The 18,338-nt window shown below is 36.0% G+C and overlaps 1 protein-coding gene across 4 annotated transcripts in view; it reads left to right on the top strand.

The window, feature by feature from the left end:
• The window catches only part of SLC38A11 (solute carrier family 38 member 11), a 50,660-nt gene extending 32,621 nt beyond the window's left edge, over positions 1 to 18,039 (top strand). For 2 of the 4 annotated variants that reach the window (XM_032880327.1, XM_032880328.1), the window contains 5 exons: positions 2,205 to 2,275; positions 3,344 to 3,505; positions 6,584 to 6,696; positions 9,297 to 9,428; positions 17,556 to 18,039. In XM_032880327.1, coding sequence (XP_032736218.1) covers positions 2,205 to 2,275; positions 3,344 to 3,505; positions 6,584 to 6,696; positions 9,297 to 9,428; positions 17,556 to 17,849 — 772 coding nt within the window. In that variant the 3' untranslated portion in view covers positions 17,850 to 18,039. The remainder of the gene's footprint in view (positions 1 to 2,204; positions 2,276 to 3,343; positions 3,506 to 6,583; positions 6,697 to 9,296; positions 9,429 to 17,555) is intronic. The other 2 variants (XM_032880326.1, XM_032880325.1) reach the window with 2 other exon arrangements.
• Positions 18,040 to 18,338: the final 299 nt, after the last annotated feature.

The raw sequence follows: 18,338 nt of genomic DNA, 5'->3' as shown, positions 1-18,338 counted from the left end.
TGGGTGGCTCTGTTGGTTAAAAATATGACTTGATTTCAGCTCAGGTCAAGATCTCAGGAGTGGTGAGATCTAGTGCTCAGTCAAGCTCTGTGCTGGGCGTTGAACCTGCTTAAGATTTTCTCTCCCTCTCCTTCTGTCCCCTGCCCCCGCCCCACATCACTTGCTCTCTCTCTCAAAAATAAAATAAATGAATAAACAAATAAATCATAAAATCAGCATCATTAAGGTAAACACAAAAAAATTCAAAATTGTCTCTATGTACCAGTTCATACTCCATCTTGGAATATATTCAGTGCAACATATGGACAGGAAAGAGTTTAAAAACTTGAATGGAGGAAGAAAAATGAAAATCAAACTCCTGCATTTTCATTACTAATAAATGAGTTAAAAAGTAGGACACCACTATAATCTGTATTTAAGGGAAAAATGAGTATTAATCATGTGCAAATACCCTAACAGAGAAAGTAGATATTTTAAAACATATTAAAAAGCTTACAATCTTCCAAGTTTCTGTAGTTTTTAGTGCTGCTTGCTTTTCTGAATCTTTTTTTTTTTTAAAGATCGTGAACAAAGTCTGTGGTTTTCCATAATAACCTTGGAATTTGACAGGTGCTCTTATCAGTTCATGTTCACTGCAGTAAGAATAGTGGAGGCAGCAGGTGGCAGCAGCTCCCACTCAAAAACCTGGGAATCACAAGTCTTAGAGCAGCCTGAGGCCTCCCTCACAGGCGAGCTAGCTCTTTTGTGCCTGTAACTGCGCATTTCGAATATAGGGGGGGAGGGAGGGAAATAAGACAATGCTTAAATCCCACTAACTGACAAAGCAAATGAGACTTTTTTGTGTGTCTGTTTTACTTGGAGAATGACTAACAAACTTATGAAATAGGTGGGTTTACACCTATTGCCTTTATGCTTTCTGTGACCCTTCTTCCCCTTTTCCCCTCTTCTATCTTAATATATTCTTTTGGGTTTCACTCAAGCCTTTCCTTTTCATGGAAGCTGGACATATTTTAGCCATTTTGTCTACTTTTATTAAATGACAATGAATAATAATAATAATGAGCTAATAATATTAGTGTCCAGTTACTAAACACTGACTATAATATGTAAGTCTCTCAGAAATCTTACATATTTTATCTCATTTAATTCACACAATAACTCAATGGATTAGGTGCTACTATTATTACTGTCATTTTATAGATATCAAAACTGAAGCACAGAAAGTTTCATAACTTGCCTAAGATCACACAGCTAATAGGTGGAAGGGGCCAGAAGACTAACACAGGCTGTCTGATCTCAGAACCTAGACTCTTCACCGTTATTCAGGTATACGTTAACCAGGGAGACCAATCTCTGCCAGCAGACAGGTTGGCAAGTATTTTAATTCCACTAAGAAATAGAATGTTCAGATAATTTAAAGTTCATATATTTCCAAAATGTCTTTGAGAACTATTTCCACAGGTGGGAATTTGAGGTCACTGAAAGTTCACTGTGAAAGAGATACTGGGACAGACAGCAAATCTCAGCTTCACTTATTATCTGTGGAAGCTTGACAAATTTTATCACCACCCAGAGCTTAACTTTCCTAATGTATTAAATAGTGACAATAATATTTGAGTGTTACTGTGAAGATTGAGAAATCATAAGATAATTCCCAGAATATAGTTGTTAACGTTCAGTTAATATTATATTATATATTATAATATAGTTAATATTCAGTTAATATTAGTTCATGTCTACCCTCTTTAGTAAACTGTAGTGGCAACTGAATTTCCCTGAGGTAGGATGAGCCTGGAGAATGAGTTAAAGGGGAATGAAGGATGTATTGATTAGCTGAGGAGGAACATTGCATTATTAATTTTTGTATCTCCCTCAATCAGTATCTTCAAGGATGAGTGCATAACAAATGTTTGTTGTTAAATTGGTGAGTAAAAAAGTCATAAAATTAAGTAGTCAGTGGATATTTTAAATATGTAAGAATGAAGTCTTCCCAAGTATTTGGCATGCATTTTAGAGGACCCGAGGGAACCATAACATGCATGTTCCTGGGAAATTATTTATAATTAAAGAAAATTAATGGGGGCCCCTTATTAATTCTGACTTAAAGATACTCAGTTTTTATTGTGACACCATTTCTTGTTCTCTGACATGCTTAGGCTTGCATTTGTTTGCTCATTCGTTAAATTACCTGATTTATCTTCTAGACCAAAAACGGAAGATGCTTGGGTATTTGCAAAGCCCAGTGCCATTCAGGCTCTTGGCGTGATGTCATTCGGTGAGTGTATGATTTCACAGACCCTTTCTCAATATGGAATCTTCTGTATAATGAAAAAGTTTCATATTTGTGTCTGGAGAGCAGATGTCAAAGTTTTATACTTCCTATTAGCAGCATATGATCTAGTTTGTGCCGACATAAAATTAGGCTCAAACTTTTCTCACTCATCACTAAAATTTGATTTAATTTGGACAAGTCTCTTTCTCATGCAGAAAACTCATTATGGTCATCTTGTTTTTTAACTTGAAAATCTAGCAAGTGTTATGTGCTTATTTAAAACCTTGCACACAAGGTATTACAAATTGGCCAGATGTCTAAAGCTACTCTGTTATATCCCAGATTGAAAAGGAAGCCATGGATGGAAAATATAGTGTTGTTTAGATTTCCCTTAAGATTGGAAGGCCACCAGGAAACAGAAAATGGGAGAGAAAGTTGGATAGGACTGGTTTGTATCAAGAGTGACGGGAAGAGACCACATAAGTCTAACATGAGTGAAATTTCTCATTCCTACAGTTGTTAAAAAAGTTATTTTCTGACAGAGCTAGTAAATTTATGTATTTGAACTTCAGTTCAGTAGCATTCCAAAGTCCATACATCTCTAAATTTTTGGAGGAAAAAAGAGAATCTTAGTGCTTGTGATGAAGGACAGTTGGAAAGCAGGCAGGCAGGGACAGGGGGCCCCTGCTCTAAGAGGAAACCACCCTTAAAAGGATTTTACACCACGCTGGAAGGAGCCCTCCACCCTTTCCCATGTGATAGGTAGATGACAAAAATGTGCTTGGATGACAGGTGCCAGGAGGGTTAATCAGATTAAAACAGCCCTCCAACAAGCCCATAAAAACCCCTATAGCTTTCGAAACTCTAATGGCAATCCTCTTGGGTCCTGCTGTCCTCAGAGCTTTGTACTCTCACATTGCTGTTGCTCAGTAAACCTCGCTTTGCTGCTGCCCACCACTCTGATCTACCTCTTCCTTCTTCGAAGCCCTGTGACACCGTGGGCCCCGAAGGAGAAGGAAATCCAGTAACACTTGCTTTAATGGTGCTTTTTTTTTCTTTTTTGTATTGCAGCATTCATTTGCCACCATAACTGCTTCTTAGTTTATGGTTCTTTGGAAGACCCCACAGTAGCTAAGTGGTCCCGCATTATCCACATGTCCACCTTGGCTTCTGTACTCATCAGTACTCTCTTTGCTACATGTGGATACTTGACCTTTACTGGCTTCACCCAAGGTAAAATGAGAGATTCAGTTGTCATTATATTTTGTTACTCACATGGAGTGGTTCTGTCACTTCTCATTTAGGGCACAATTATACCCAGTGTTCTACTTCAACATATCACTAATCTCTTTTATCCATTCTCTCCTCTACCTTCCCACCTGTGCTGTTTCTGTTTTCTTGGTTTTCTCCCTTTTCAACTCTCTTCTTCCATTGTTTCACTTAAAAGCACTTGAAATCTGGCTTCCCTCTCCACTGCTCTACTGCAGCTTCACTTTCAGAAACGCCAGCATCCTCCCACTCTTCAAAGTGAATAATCTTCTTGGTTCTGATTCTCATGCATCTCTGTGAATCACATGACAGTTCTAAACGTCCTGTCTTTCCTCCTGTAGGAGAAGGAGCACTGCCATATCATCATTCACTCTGTTAATATTTTCTTTTCCCTACCTTCTCTCCTCTTCTTCCCCCACCTTCCATTAACTGGCTCAGACAAGTTGCCTTCTTTTCTCTCAACAAATTCTATGGAGATTGTCATTGTTTTAAACTCTAGTCCAGACCTTTCTTTCCATCTCCAGCCTCTTGCCTGCAGGACATTCCTACTGAGTTATCCCATTCTTGCTTTACGCACAAAACATCATCGTTCCCACAAAACCAGCCCCACCCCTCCCCTTCTCCTCCAACACACCACCCCACACTGAATTTATTTCTCTTTCCCCTGTTCACCCAGGCCCAACAGCGGAGTGGCTATCTCTTCTGCTTCCTTTGACCTGTGCACTCACTTCTCTGTGTAGTATAATACCCAGGGTAATCTGACAGCCCACAAAATGCTGTGATTCAGACATGTCACAGCTTTTGCCGGTCTATTATCTCATTTGACCTTGAAACAACCCTATGAAGGTAAGTGGAATAACTAGTTTTACCCCCTGCTTAAAACACAAAGCGGTGAAGAAACTTGCCCAGGCTGGCTGGTGACAAAGTAGAAAACAAGTCTCCTGACTTCCAGTTCAATTTTTTGTTCCACTCTCTCTTGCTGTCTAACCTACTTTGGTCAAGTGCAACCCATTAAAAGCTGTCTCTTACCCTCAAGCTCCTCTTCACTTAGTTTTCACATGATACGAGGTACTCTTGGGTGTATTGTTTCATATAGTTACAGATGACTATGATTATAGGCAGAGATTTCTCAAGAAATAAAGAAAAAAGTAAAAACGGCTTCAAAACAGTGTTTAACATAATTCCAATGCCATCAAAAATATAATCTGTATATGTGCCATTTGAGTGCAGCAATGAAGTGACTGTGAAAGTCTTGGTAAAAATTATGTTTCAAAATACTGCCATGTATCACTATTGCTACATCATTTGCCAAGGTGAATGGCCTGTAGGGGCCAGTCTGTACAAAACCTTGGTTTTTAAATGCCTTCCCTGTAAGACATAAACCCTCTTTCTTACTAAAACCTTCCTGGTGGTGTTATCGGTGGTAATTGCGTAGATACAATTAAATCTTTATATAACAAAGCTGACAGGTTGGTTTTGGTTTGGGCTTTTTGTTTTTTTTTTTTTTTTTGGGTTGGTTTTTTTTTTTTTTTTTTTTTTTTTTAGTTTTTTAACTTAGCTATAATTCCCAAAGATATACTTAGACGCAAGCTGGAATAAACTTGACATTGTTTCTTCAGGCCATTTCATTTTGGGCAAATCTGGTCTTACCTGTGCAAACTGCATGCTTTTTTTCTTTTCCCTTTTAGTAGATAAATTTTAGCTTGTTAGGCAGTAAAGAAGTCGAGGGTGTTCTTGACATTCTCAGTCCCTTTGGAAAAGGTGTAGGATCCATTTTTTTAGTGAAGATTGGTGATCAGAGACCTTCTGTCCTCTTCTCTGAGTGGTACAATCTTTTCAGTCAACCTTGAAGCAGGTCTCTGTCAGGACTGCTTTGTGGTTTAATCCCTTTCTGCCCCAAAGGGACCCTAGAAAGTAATGTACATTGGTTCCAATTTATAGGGGGAGGGGAGAAGTGTCATTAAAGTAAGTCTTGGCAGAGGACGTCATTTAACTTTTTAATGAAAAAAAAAAAAAAAAGAACAGAAGTATAGTTTTGTTTTCTTCCTAAACATTGAAGTACTGTGTGACTTTGATCTGACTTTTTCTTCAGTCTAACTGGAAAATATGACCCAAATTTTAAAATGTAAGTGTGTTATATTTAGGAAATAAATAAGCCCAAATAGTGTTTGTTTCAGTATTGGGAAACTTTTTGCTGACATGACGCTTGGGCCCTCATCAGATCCCTCCATTTCTTCATAGATGTCTGAGAAAATAGAGTCTCTAAAAAAAGAATTGATTCAAGGTGTACATGGTCCATTGTTTAGTTTGGAACTAATTAAATATAATGCTTTTCCTCAGAAATAAACATATTTTTACAGTTTTGTATTAGTGCACTTGCACTCGGGTACATGTCAGATACCATAAAAGGTGAATCCTTGCTGTGGCCCTGGGTCTGGGATTAAACCCGATAGCATGATTACAGGAAATTCAGCTCCCCAGATGTACTGGTCTACTCTTCCTTTCAGGATTGCCCTTGATCTAAGAATAACATTTCAAAAGGAAATTTGTTTATTTTAACAGACTTTTTTTTTTTTTTTTTTTAATAACGAAGTCACTTATTTGCCAGAAACAAAGACCAGAGCAAGTTTATAAAGCTAATGCACAAGAATTTAGGGAGTTGATTCGGGTGTCAGAAGACAATGGATGAAAGTATTTTCCAGAAGTTGATACAAATTTAAGGCAGATCTACTAAAACAAACAGAGTAAGAGAAAAACTGTCACTGATTAGTTCATCTTCACGTGGAACATGTACTAGTTTTAATATCAGGATATTATTATCAGTATGTATAGTTATTAAAAATATTGAGAAGTTATTGAAAGTGTTATCAGTATGTATAGTTGTTGAAAACAAAAAATGTGTATTTAGACTTGGCAGTCTATTCTATTAATTAAATGGAGTTCATCGAGCTCCACTTATGTAATAAATATCCAATATCTGATTTGTTAGATATTTATTTCAAATATTCTGTTGAAATTCATCTATTTTATATTATTCTCTAGGAGACTTATTTGAAAACTATTGCAGAAATGATGATTTGGTAACATTCGGCAGGTTCTGTTATGCAGTCACTGTCATTTTAACGTACCCTATTGAATGCTTTGTGACTAGAGAGGTAAGCACAATTCCTTTCTAACATTTTACCTAGTCAATCCCTCTTACTACATTTAATTTAGGAAGATTTGTAAATAATTTAATTCTGCATATTCACAAGTGCATGGCAAGTCATATAACTTAAACATTTACAATTTATATTCACATGTTTACAAATTACTTTTTTCAAATGTTGAATTTGAAGATGATGTTTGGTGGTTTAGTTTATATTAGCATAAGTATAAATATTTATACAACTGCATTCCAAAATGAATGCCAGCCTTTAATAGAGCCAAACTAAGTTGTTCTTTCTTAAAAACATTCTTACAAAGAAATTAAGTACTAAGATTAAAAACATTTTTTACAAAATCATCCTTTGAACAGTTTTTGATCAGTTTTGTTATTCTGAAAAAACTAAAATGCCTTATTGTCAATGGAAAACCAAAATTCAACTTAAACCTAGTTGTAAAACTAGTTTTACAGATATATTTCATTTATATATTTATACAAATATATTTATATTTTTTACCATGTAAAATAATAGACATAGTATATTTCATATATATGTATTTGTGATGTATTTGTTCTATATGTATGGATTTTTGAAGGAAGATTAAGTGAAAAAGAACTCATTCTTTTTGTGTAAAGCTGGAGAACATGGCTTGTTGGGAATCCCTTATACAGTCAGTGAAAAATCCACTGTACCAGTCAGCAGAAAAAGCATGATCCTGCTTCACAGTGGTTCTTTCAGCAATCACACTGAAAAGGGCTTAGTTTTAGGATCTATTCCTAGAGGCTATTTACACAGTGCACCATGTGAATGGGTTTAATGTGTGAAGTGAAACGCCTACAGAGCTTTAAATATGCTATCTAACCCTAGGGCTTCTAGAGAAAGACCAGTGCTTACCTTATGCCAGTTCTGGGGGTAAGGAACTGCTCAGGGAAGTGGAATAAGGAAATGTTCAGCACTATGTATATCCTTTTACAATTAGCACTTGTCCTCACTTACAAATGTCTAACTCACAGGCCAGTTCTCCACCTTGAGTATACCGGAGAAGTAGACTAAATTTTATGAAGACTTTTCAAATCTAAGAACCTTGAAATTTTATTGCTCTTGTTGGATACAGGAAATGGTTTTATTTTAGCTTCTGCCCAGTACTTTGGGTTCAGATCTGATCAGTAGATCAGCAGTTAACAGATGGTACATTCTTATGTGGTTTCTGGTGACCATCTGAGTCACTCTACCTGCACAGCTTATATCTTTAGTCCTCTGCCTCTCCAGCTGCCGTGATTGATGGGAAGATAGAACTAAATAAAGATCTCTTCCATGGTAGCAAATACTAGGCAGAGGAATCTCAAATCTACTTTGCTCATTCACTTCCTTTTTCTCTCCTTTCTATCCGCCGCCCCTCCATACACATATACACACACACTTAGTATAAACACAGTCAAAGCCATTTCTACTTGTAGGTAAAGTAGCCAGCCACATACAAGGACACCAAAAAGCCTGTCCTTACCACTAATGAGTATCTCTCACTATTCTGCCACACTCAGTGATTTTCTACTATTATAATCATATATTAGAGGCTTCTATAAGAATGAATTTTAAATACCTGAAAAATATCACCCATTGCAAAACCATAAATGAGTAAAATTTATTACTATTCATGGTAATTGAATGAATTTTAAATACCTGAAAAATATCACCCATTGCAAAACCATAAATGAGTAAAATTTATTACTATTCATGGTAATTGTTAGCAGTCTGTGCAGTCTGTGAGGAATGTTGGGTAAGTAACAGCTTGCAGAGTTGGTTTCATTAAGGTCCCCAGCATCTGACCTTCTACCATTTCCAACTCTTGTCTCAGGGTTCTCTTGCACAGAGTCAATCCTATTCAGATTGTCTCCTTTTGTCTTTCATAGGTATCTTTCCTGTTCTTCTTTCCTCTTTTGCTCTTTTCACACTGTTACTTCAGTCTCTAATTCTGCTCTAAATCCTACCCATGTTTCAAACCTTACCTCAAGCCAAAGTAGGACAAACCTTTCAAACCTTACCTCAAGCCAAAGTAGGACAAGGACATTTCAGGATTGCTATAAAACTGATTAAAGAAAGTTGGATCTAGGTAACTAAAGCTCCTTCTAGTTCTATTTGATTTCTATTAACTTCTAGTTCTATTCTATTTGATCTTTTTTATCCAGTCACAAATTGATCACTATTTGTTTTCTTAGATTGGTTGATTCTCTTCAGTCTCCTCTCACTCAAATAATCTAAATAGCATCAATGTTTCTTGTTGGGTTCAAATACCTTATAAGGTAACTTCCCAGGATCTTTCTTACACTTGAGAAATATGTTTTTTCACACATTATATACCATGTTTTGAGTCTGTAATATAATCTATTGCCTGTCTAATAATTCAACAAAGAATACTTGTTATTGAATTGTGTGTTCATCTATGTGTAAGTACTTTGGAAAAGATAGGACATTCATATGGCTTAAGATTTGACTGACTGTCTTACTGGTAGTTTTTTATTCAGTCCTGATTGCTATAATATGATATACTTTCTTGATAAGTCCTGCATGCCTCTGAGACTCCCTCTCTAAATAATGTGTTTATTTGGCAGGTAATTACCAATGTGTTTTTTGGTGGGAATCTTTCATTGGTCTTCCACATTATTGTAACGGTGGTTATCATTACTGTAGCCATGCTTATATCATTGCTGATTGATTGTCTTGGAAAAGTTTTAGAACTCAATGTAAGTACATTTAAAAATTTACACCTTCCATTCTAAAAATCCCTTCAAAAATAATGTTTACATTTAATGAAGGATTTTCCCTAACAAAGGTATCAGTTTCTGAAATGAGATGAAAATGTGTTTGTTATGTGATAATAAATATTACAATGATGATATTGTGTACTTTCTAAAACTATATACTTTTAGAGCAGGGATTCTCTAATGGGGAGATTTTGCTCCTCCTTACCAGGGAACATTTTCAGCTGTCACAGGTGGATAGGTGGGTGCTTCTGCATCTATTGGGAAAGGCCAAGGATGCTGCTGAAGTCCCCAAAATGCACAGGAAAGCCCCCATTATAAAGAATTATCCAATCTAAAACTTCAGTAGTGCTAAGGTTGAGACACCCTGGTTTGAAGCACTTTTTCATATTTTATTTTCTATAATAAACATAAATATTACTAAAAATAACTACATATTAAGTGGATCTGGAAGTTGCTGCATAAAAACAGGTCTAGAGGGATTCATTAAAAAATTGTGAATGAAGAGACTTATATCTATACCCCACATTCACTTACCACAGCCCAAGTTCTTTTTCTTTAAAATCTTTTGTTTCCTTTTCTAGACCTTTCCCTCATAATCTCTCCTTCTCTCTCCCAAGTCTAAGTCCCCGTCATATCACATCTGAATTAAAACTGGCTTTGCGTTTCAACTAGCACGTATTTAAGTTCTCCTTCCAGTTTATCTTGACAATGCTTGAAAATCTCCACTTTCCTACGAGAGCAAGCATAAACTCTGTTGCCTCTGTAATCTGACCCTGTGCCTTCTATAGAAGGTTATTTACCATTTACTTTCCCAAATCCACTTTTAGCTCTAGTCAATCTTATTTTGGGCCTATGAGTAAGCCATATTAATTCTTTCTTTTATCCTTTGGCTTATGTTTATTCTTTTATAATTATTATTTTTCCTTTCATTTTTTCGTCCAAATATACAAAGATTTAAGGTCTAGTGCAACTTCTAACTCATTTATTTGTTGATCAAATTTATATAATTGAGATACAATGATGGGAGGAAATCAGAAAAGATCTATGCTTTCATGGAGCTTACAATCTCACAAATAAACCTGAAAAGTTCAGCTGCTATATAAATCAAAGAGAAGAGAAAGGAAAGAGGGATTCCCAAAAGACACATATAAGAAAAGATTAAGAGGATTTGGTGACACAGGGGGCTAGAGGGACACATCAAGAATGACTCCTCAGTTCTACTTTGTGGAGCTGGGACAATGATGCCATCTGGTGAGAAATGAATAGAAATGGATCTACCACTTTAGAGTCATTAATTTTCCTCTTCTACAATCCTTATGGAATTTCTGCTCAGAATCCCACCACTCAGCATTTATTAATTGTGCACCAAAGGGAGGGCAGACTTTTACAGATGAGATCCCATGTCATTATTTCCTCACTCCATTGAGAGTTGAGAGATAGGTAAAGGTATTATTATTGTCTGTGTCCAAGACACTATTCCCTCAAGATACCATCTGAATTTTAAGTTACAGACAAAACAGATTCAGTCAGTAATAGACTCTTGAGGATGTTCTCGTAGCAGGGTATACGAAGAGTAGGGAGTAGGCAGCTTCCCAAAACCACAGGACCCTGGAGAAACATCTATTCCACCAGCAATAGAAAGAAATCTCTTAGAAAGATGCATGAATATCAAAGGTAACTTTCACCTACTTCTCAGTTTTGCATAGGCCAAAGGCTAGACAGTTCATACAAAATCATTTCACATTCCAACCTTGATCTGTGTAAGTGGATGGCTGTGACCTCAATGCACTAACTTGATTTATGTATTGTTATCATGTACTGTTTGGACTGTCCATAAGCTTGCCTTTCCTACCAGAGAGTAAGTTCTTTGAAGACAAGAATGATATTTAGCTGCCTCTTCCATCCTCCACAGTCTATGGCATAGTGCTAAGAACACAGTGCTCAAATTACTGCATGGGCAATTGACTCTTGGGACCACAGATCAGGAACTATTTCTACAAATGTTCCTGGACATAAAAGACATCCTTTAGAGTAGCACTGGTATATTAAGTGTTACCAAAAATTGATTGCATTGACAATGATAGTAATCTTTCATCTGTGCTGAGGTGTGATCAACATAATGATTCCCAGATCTGTTATTTCTTATTTTGTTAAATGTCTCATTTGAGTTCATCTTTGGTTGTCTGTTCTTTTAGTATTGTAGGATTCTGGTATAAAAAAATATGTTTATCAACTACCTGATAGCTCACCACATGTTGATCGCCTAACAATTTTTTATTCCCTTTAATTTAAACAACCTCATACATATTTCTAATTTTTTAGTAATGATCTATTTTTATAAATATTACCGTAACTTTCTGCTAATTGCTTATCTCTCTGACAACAAAATTGTAAGCACTTAATTACATTAAATATTCCCTGTTGTACTTATGTTGAAAGTTTTTTGTGTTTAAGACAGAATTCTGGTATTATAGAATAATGAGGGCAGAATATTGGATGAATGTCTATTATAAAGTCAAGATCTGAACTGGTTGTGGAAGACTATTTTGAAAAATTTTAAACATGATTCAAGATTCTTAGATTTTTTTTTTAAACCTGGTTATATAGATACTCATAAAAAGACAAATAAGAGTTTTAAGTTGTCTGTTATGATCTAATAACCCAAGACAATTACACTAGGTTTAAAGAAGTGAGCCCATAACTATATGGTCAATTAAACACTGGCAAAGTAGGAAAGAATATTAAACGGGAAAAGACAGTCTCTTCAACAAATGGTGTTGGGAAAACTGGATAGCAACATGCAAAAGAATAAAACTGGACCACTTTCTTACACCAACACAAAAATAAATTCAAAATGGATTACAGATCTAAATGTGAGACTTGAAACTGTAAAAATCCTACAGGAGAACACAGGCAGTAGTAACCCATTTGACATCAGCCATAGCAACTTCTTGCTACATATGTCTCCTGAGACAAGGGAAACAAAAGTAAAAATAACCTATTGGGACTACATCAAAATAAAAAGCTGCACAGAGGGAAACAATCAACAACACAAAAAGGCAGCCTATGGAATGAAAGAAGATATTTGCAAATGGCACCTGTAAACGGTCGGTATCCAAAATACATAAAAACCTTATGAAACTCGACAATCCCAAAATGAATAATCCAATTTAAAAATGGGAAGAAGACATAGAGATGACCAACAGGCACGTGAAAAGATACTAAACATCACTCATCATCAGGGAAATACAGATCAAAATTACAATGAGATATCACCTCACAACCGTCAGAATGGCTTAAATTAACAACACAAGAAACAATAGATGTTGGCAAGAATGTGGAGAAAGGGGAACTCTCTTGCAGTATTGGTGAGAGTGCAAACTGGTGCAGTCATTCCGGAGAACAGTAGGGAGGTTCCTCAAAAAGTTAAATATAGAACTACCTTACAACCCAGCAATTGCACTACTAGGTGTTTACCCAAAGAATACAAAAACCCTAATTCAAAGGGATACATGCACCCTAATGTTTACAGCAGAATTACCTATAATAACTAAACTATGGAAAGAGCCCAAATGTCCATCGAGTGATGAATGGATAAGAAGATGTGGCATACATACACAATGGACTATTACTCAGTCGTAAAAAAGAATGAAATCTTGCCATTTGCAACAACGTGGATGGAGCCAGAGTATTATGCTAAGTGAAATGAGTCAGAGAAAGACAAATACTGTATGATTTCACTCGTTTTTGGAATTTAGGAAATAAACAAGCAAAGGGGAAAAAAAGAGAGAAGGAAGCAAAACAAGAAACAGACTCTTAATTAAGAGAACAAACTAAAAAAAAAAAAAAAAATAGAACAAACTGGTGATTACCAGAGGGGAGGTGGATGGCGGATGAGTTATACAGGTGGTGGGGATTAAGGAGGCACTTGTGATAAGCACCAGGTGTTGCATGGAAATGCTGAATCACTGAGGGCATTTTGTGAGAATGTAGTATAGGATCTCCATTCTTTTACAGATCACCTGAGCGTATGTTTTTCCAATCAACAAAAGTCTTTTGGCATGCACAACAACATATTCAGGTCTTAACTCAACTCCCTTCATGTAGACATTTGTCACATTTAATAGAGCCAGATGAGGCATCATTTCTCTCAGTAACGAACATAGGCCGGATCTAAAGCATGCTGTGTTCCACTTCGGAATGACAGTGTGAGCTAACAAGTATTGATGACTCTGTGCCAAGTGTTTTGCATGTGTTACCTTCCTTAATCTGTATTAGTTTTACAGATGAAGAAACTGAGGCATGGAGTGATTAAATAGAGTGACTAAATAGTTCACACTACCTGCAAGTGGCAGAATCAAGATTTGAACACAGGCTTTCAGCCCCTATAGACCACATTTTTAATTATTATGCTAGCTTAAGGTTTCCTAAATAGAAGGCTTTAAATTATGCAAAATAAGTAGGTTCATTTCTCTATCCAATTTTTAAGTTAAAAACCTATGCATTAAACTTACCTATAAGTGAGGTTAAGAGTAATCTATAATATATATGGTTAGACTTTAATAATGAGATAAAATCAATACCAGGAGATGAAATAACATGGAACTGGAAGTTTTTCATCTAAATTAGTTTTTAGCTAATAGTTTTATATTAGTTAACAATTGTTGTACTCTAAGAATTCTTTTCTACTGTGGTGTCTGAATCATCACTAAGTAGAATAATGATCTTCACTTATGAGATGTGTAATAGAATCAGACTCTCAATTTGCAAAGTTGGGGAAATGCTGTTACTTACTATGACTAGAATATAGGATAAATATTTGGAGTTACATTAGTTACTTAATAAAAAGCAAAACCCCATTTAGAGCATAGCTTCCTTATTATTGCATTGTTTTCATAACAGTAGACAACAATGACATATTTTCCAAAGGAAATGCACCCTCAATTTTAAAGGATTCATTTTAGAAGCAAATAAAATAAACAGAAGTCCCATTCTTGATATTAAGAATCCAGTATCTGGGCACTGATGTTGCTATTAGAGAAAAAAGCCATCTACAGTAATTGGGCCCGGTGGGTTTTTTACTCGCAGTACAAAGAGAAAAGAAGAAGCAGCTGGGGCCTGTGGCCAGAGTAACCAGCCCAATGAGCATTGTGTACAGCTTCACATAGGAGAAAGCAAGCAAGCCAATTACCCAGCGCGAGCCCACATAGAGAGATACAGTCATCAGGGTAAGCAAGGCGTAGTCCAAGCTGCCTGAGTGAGCCCGAGATTCTCTTCAAGTTATAAGAATCCAAACTGATTACCAAGGAGAAACCTAGAAGAGGTATAAGCATTCTTTTGTTCAGTTTTCAGCTGCTTTGTACCCTTTGAGACGTTTCTATTCTGGTAGGAGAATTAAGTTCCCAATTTGTATTGCCAGTAAAAATCCTCAACACCTACTGTTAATTTGCTTACAGCAACTTGCAGAATGCCCTGGTATCAGTAGTGTTATTATCAAAAGACAGTGCTGGCTTGCCTTTAAAATAAGGCTACATCTTATTGTCCCTTTAATGAAAGTTAGGATGTTTACATCCTGCCTAGCAATTCCAAAAAATTATTCCAAAGCCAGTGGTGTAGTCTCACACAAGGCTATATTAAATAGATCAAATAAGCAGGACGAATTTACAGGAAAAAGAGCAGATGGAACTGCTGTGTCATTCTACTGATGATCTTGGGTCCCAACAACAACCTCTAGCAGGACTGTGCTTTCAAATATTAAGAAAGTAACCACTATCTAGACAAGATACTCAACTGGACTTCTTCCAGTACAAACATCAGCCATATAGTTTACCCACTAATTACTACTTTCTCAACTCTTAAGAATTATAGCATAAACAGAACACCCATTGCTTTGGACTGCCCAGCAAGTTAGGTTTGGAAGTGTCCCAAAATGCTGACAGAGGATAGCTTCTTAACAGCAGCTGGTGGCGGTTTTCATCCTGATAGCATTTTCAGCACTCTGAAGTTCAGATGCATTAGTCTCACATGTTTGTTCCTGTGAAGAGAAGAGACTCTATACATATACACACCCCCACACCCACATACGTATATTTATATCTTAACCCTTTTTTCATTGTTTTCAAATTTTTTCAAAGAAATCAAAAGATAATAATCATTATAAACACAGATGGAGTTCTACAGTATTTTTCCTAAAAGAACATTGTCAGTTTTGAGTATTTCAAGACAGCTTAAGGAGTCCATAATTCATTCAGTTCTTGCCATATGAAAACTAATGCTTTATATCTGTGTACCTTTGTAGGTATTCATTTGTATGCAGGTATTAGAAATAGCAAAATTACATTTTCCATATATTTTTAAATTAGAATACAGTTAGGCACCTCTTTTCCCATTCTTATCTCTAGCTGTAGGCATATTTTCCATGAAGTGTGGTCCCTCTTATTCTTCCCCAAGTTTTTAGATAGTGCCTCAATAGTCATTTCATAATGTATTCCAATCAGCTGCGATTTCTCTGGACTTCTGCTATTTTTGTAAAAGCTACAAAAGTTGTATTTTTGGAATCATAGTTGTAATATTTCTGGTATGAGGATGGTACTGAGTATAACACAGTAATTTTAGTAAATGATGCTATTGAGAAAATATTTATTTTAAAACTATTTCAAGTTATAATTTGTTTTTTTATATCCTCCAGCTTCAAAATCAGTTTTCTGTGATTTTTCCTTGGGGAAATCTACCAACTAATGTGTCAGAAAGCTTTTAAATCTTAGGTGATAGGTATATAGGGTTTCATTATACTATTCTTTCTACTTTTCTGTATATTTACATATTTCCATAATAACTTCCTCAAATATAGCAAAACGTGTATTTTATGGAAGGCTTGCTTTTAATTTTAAACCGATATCACATTTGCTATTGTCTGTTTTTAAAAACTTGTGTTTTATGGCCTAAGAGAATGTCATTTGTTATACAATTATATTTAATATATTTAATAGTATGTTATATTTTGTTTAATGTATAATTAACATTTAATATAATTTTAAAACTATATCGCCTAAAGTACATTAAATTTTAACATTATTTCATTTGCCAAGTGTGTAACTCGAATTTAGCCTCTTCAAAGGGAAAGTATCTTTTCTTGAAGTCAGTAACTCTCGGTATTTTTTTTTTTAATATTTATTTATTTATTTATTTATTTGCAAGAGAGAGCGAGAGCACAAACATAACACGGTGTGAGTCGGGGGAGGGGCAGAGAGAGAGGGAAAGGCAGAATCTCAAGCGCTCTTCCCTCTGAGTGCAGAGACTGACATGGGGCTCCATCTTATGACTGTGAGATCACAACCTGTGCCTAAATCAAGAGTGGAGGCTTAACTGACTGAGCCACCAGGCACCCCTCCTGGGATTTTTATAATAGACAACACTACTCCCCATAGTTTTCAATCTGACATGCCCCCTCAGGTTGGATTTATCCATAAGCTAATGCAGGGGAGGGTGAATGAGTCATAGTCATTTAGTTCTGCTGTCAATTTTCTAGGGTAATTAACATGTTTAGTTTTACTTGAAAGAGGATTTAGAAAAGTATTTCATGTTAAGTGCTCCGGGGGTGATAGTTTTCTTTTCTCATACAGAGGGGAACCTACTTTTACACCAATTCAAGAAAGAGGAAAGATGATCTCCTCTACACACCTCCCAGTAGTCAGTCTCCTCTTGTACATAAATAACAAATAGACCACTCATATTTGAACAGCATAGTAGTTACTCAGCAATTTGAAATAAGAATATAGGAAAATGTGATGTGCTGAAAATATGGGAAATTTCAAGAGTTTGCCAGAAGTTGGTCTTACCTTCTGCTTTATTTTCTAAATTATTATTTTTTGATCATTTTTTCCTTAGGTCTGATACACTATTATTTTATTCTCATTTGTAAATATATCATCAGAAAGAGGAAAGCCTATTCCTAAGTCTTGGGTTATTCTTCTTTCCCTTGGTTGATTCAACCTCTTAAACTTTTAATATGTACAAAGATAAACACATTTTATAAATGTATTTCAAAAACTGTCCAAAGAATGCTCATTTGGTAACATATTGTTATTTCTTGTTTTCAATATGCAGGGTGTGCTCTGTGCCACTCCACTAATTTTTATCATTCCATCAGCATGCTATCTGAAACTGTCTGAAGAACTGAGGACACACTCAGATAAGATTATGTCCTGTGTCATGCTTCCTGTCGGTGTTATGGTGATGGTTACTGGACTCCTCATGGCCATCACACATCCTCAAGACTGCACCCATGGGCAGGAAATGTTCTACTGCTTTCCTGACAATCTCTCCCTCACAAACAGCTCAGTTTCTCATCTTCAGCTGACAACACAACTTTCAGTTTTAAACAGCAGTACCTTTCAATGAGTTGACTGCTTTCAAAAGTATATATGTTTTCAAAGACTTCTAAACCTCATCACATTTACACATTTTAGTCTGTATATTATAAAATTATTATTTCGGCATTTATCAAGACTTGGTTTTCTTTACTCTTTAGTCCAATATAAAAGATAAAGAGGATTGGGGTGCCTGTGTGCCTCAGTGGGTTACAGCCTCTGCCTTCAGCTCAGGTGATGATCCCAAGGTCCTGGGATCTAGCCCAGCATCAGGCTTTCTGCTCAGCAGGGAGCCTGTTTCCTCCTCTCTCTCCGCCTGCTTCTCCGCCTACTTGTGATCTCTGTCTGTCAAATAAAATAAATAAAATCTTTAAAAATATATATGTTTAAAAGATAAAGAGGGAAAGAAAATGGGAGATTTTTTTTGTTTATTGATTTATTTTAAACAAAGTTAATGTTTTAATGACTATGCTGCCTTAATCTCAATTGCAGGAGGAAAAGTGAAGCCCTTGGCCCTTGC

Source organism: Lontra canadensis, unplaced genomic scaffold (genome assembly GCF_010015895.1).
Source record: "Lontra canadensis isolate GAN:19392208 unplaced genomic scaffold, GSC_riverotter_1.0 scaffold69, whole genome shotgun sequence".
Classification (NCBI taxonomy): domain Eukaryota; kingdom Metazoa; phylum Chordata; class Mammalia; order Carnivora; family Mustelidae; genus Lontra; species Lontra canadensis.
This window is presented reverse-complemented; position numbering and strand designations above follow the sequence as displayed.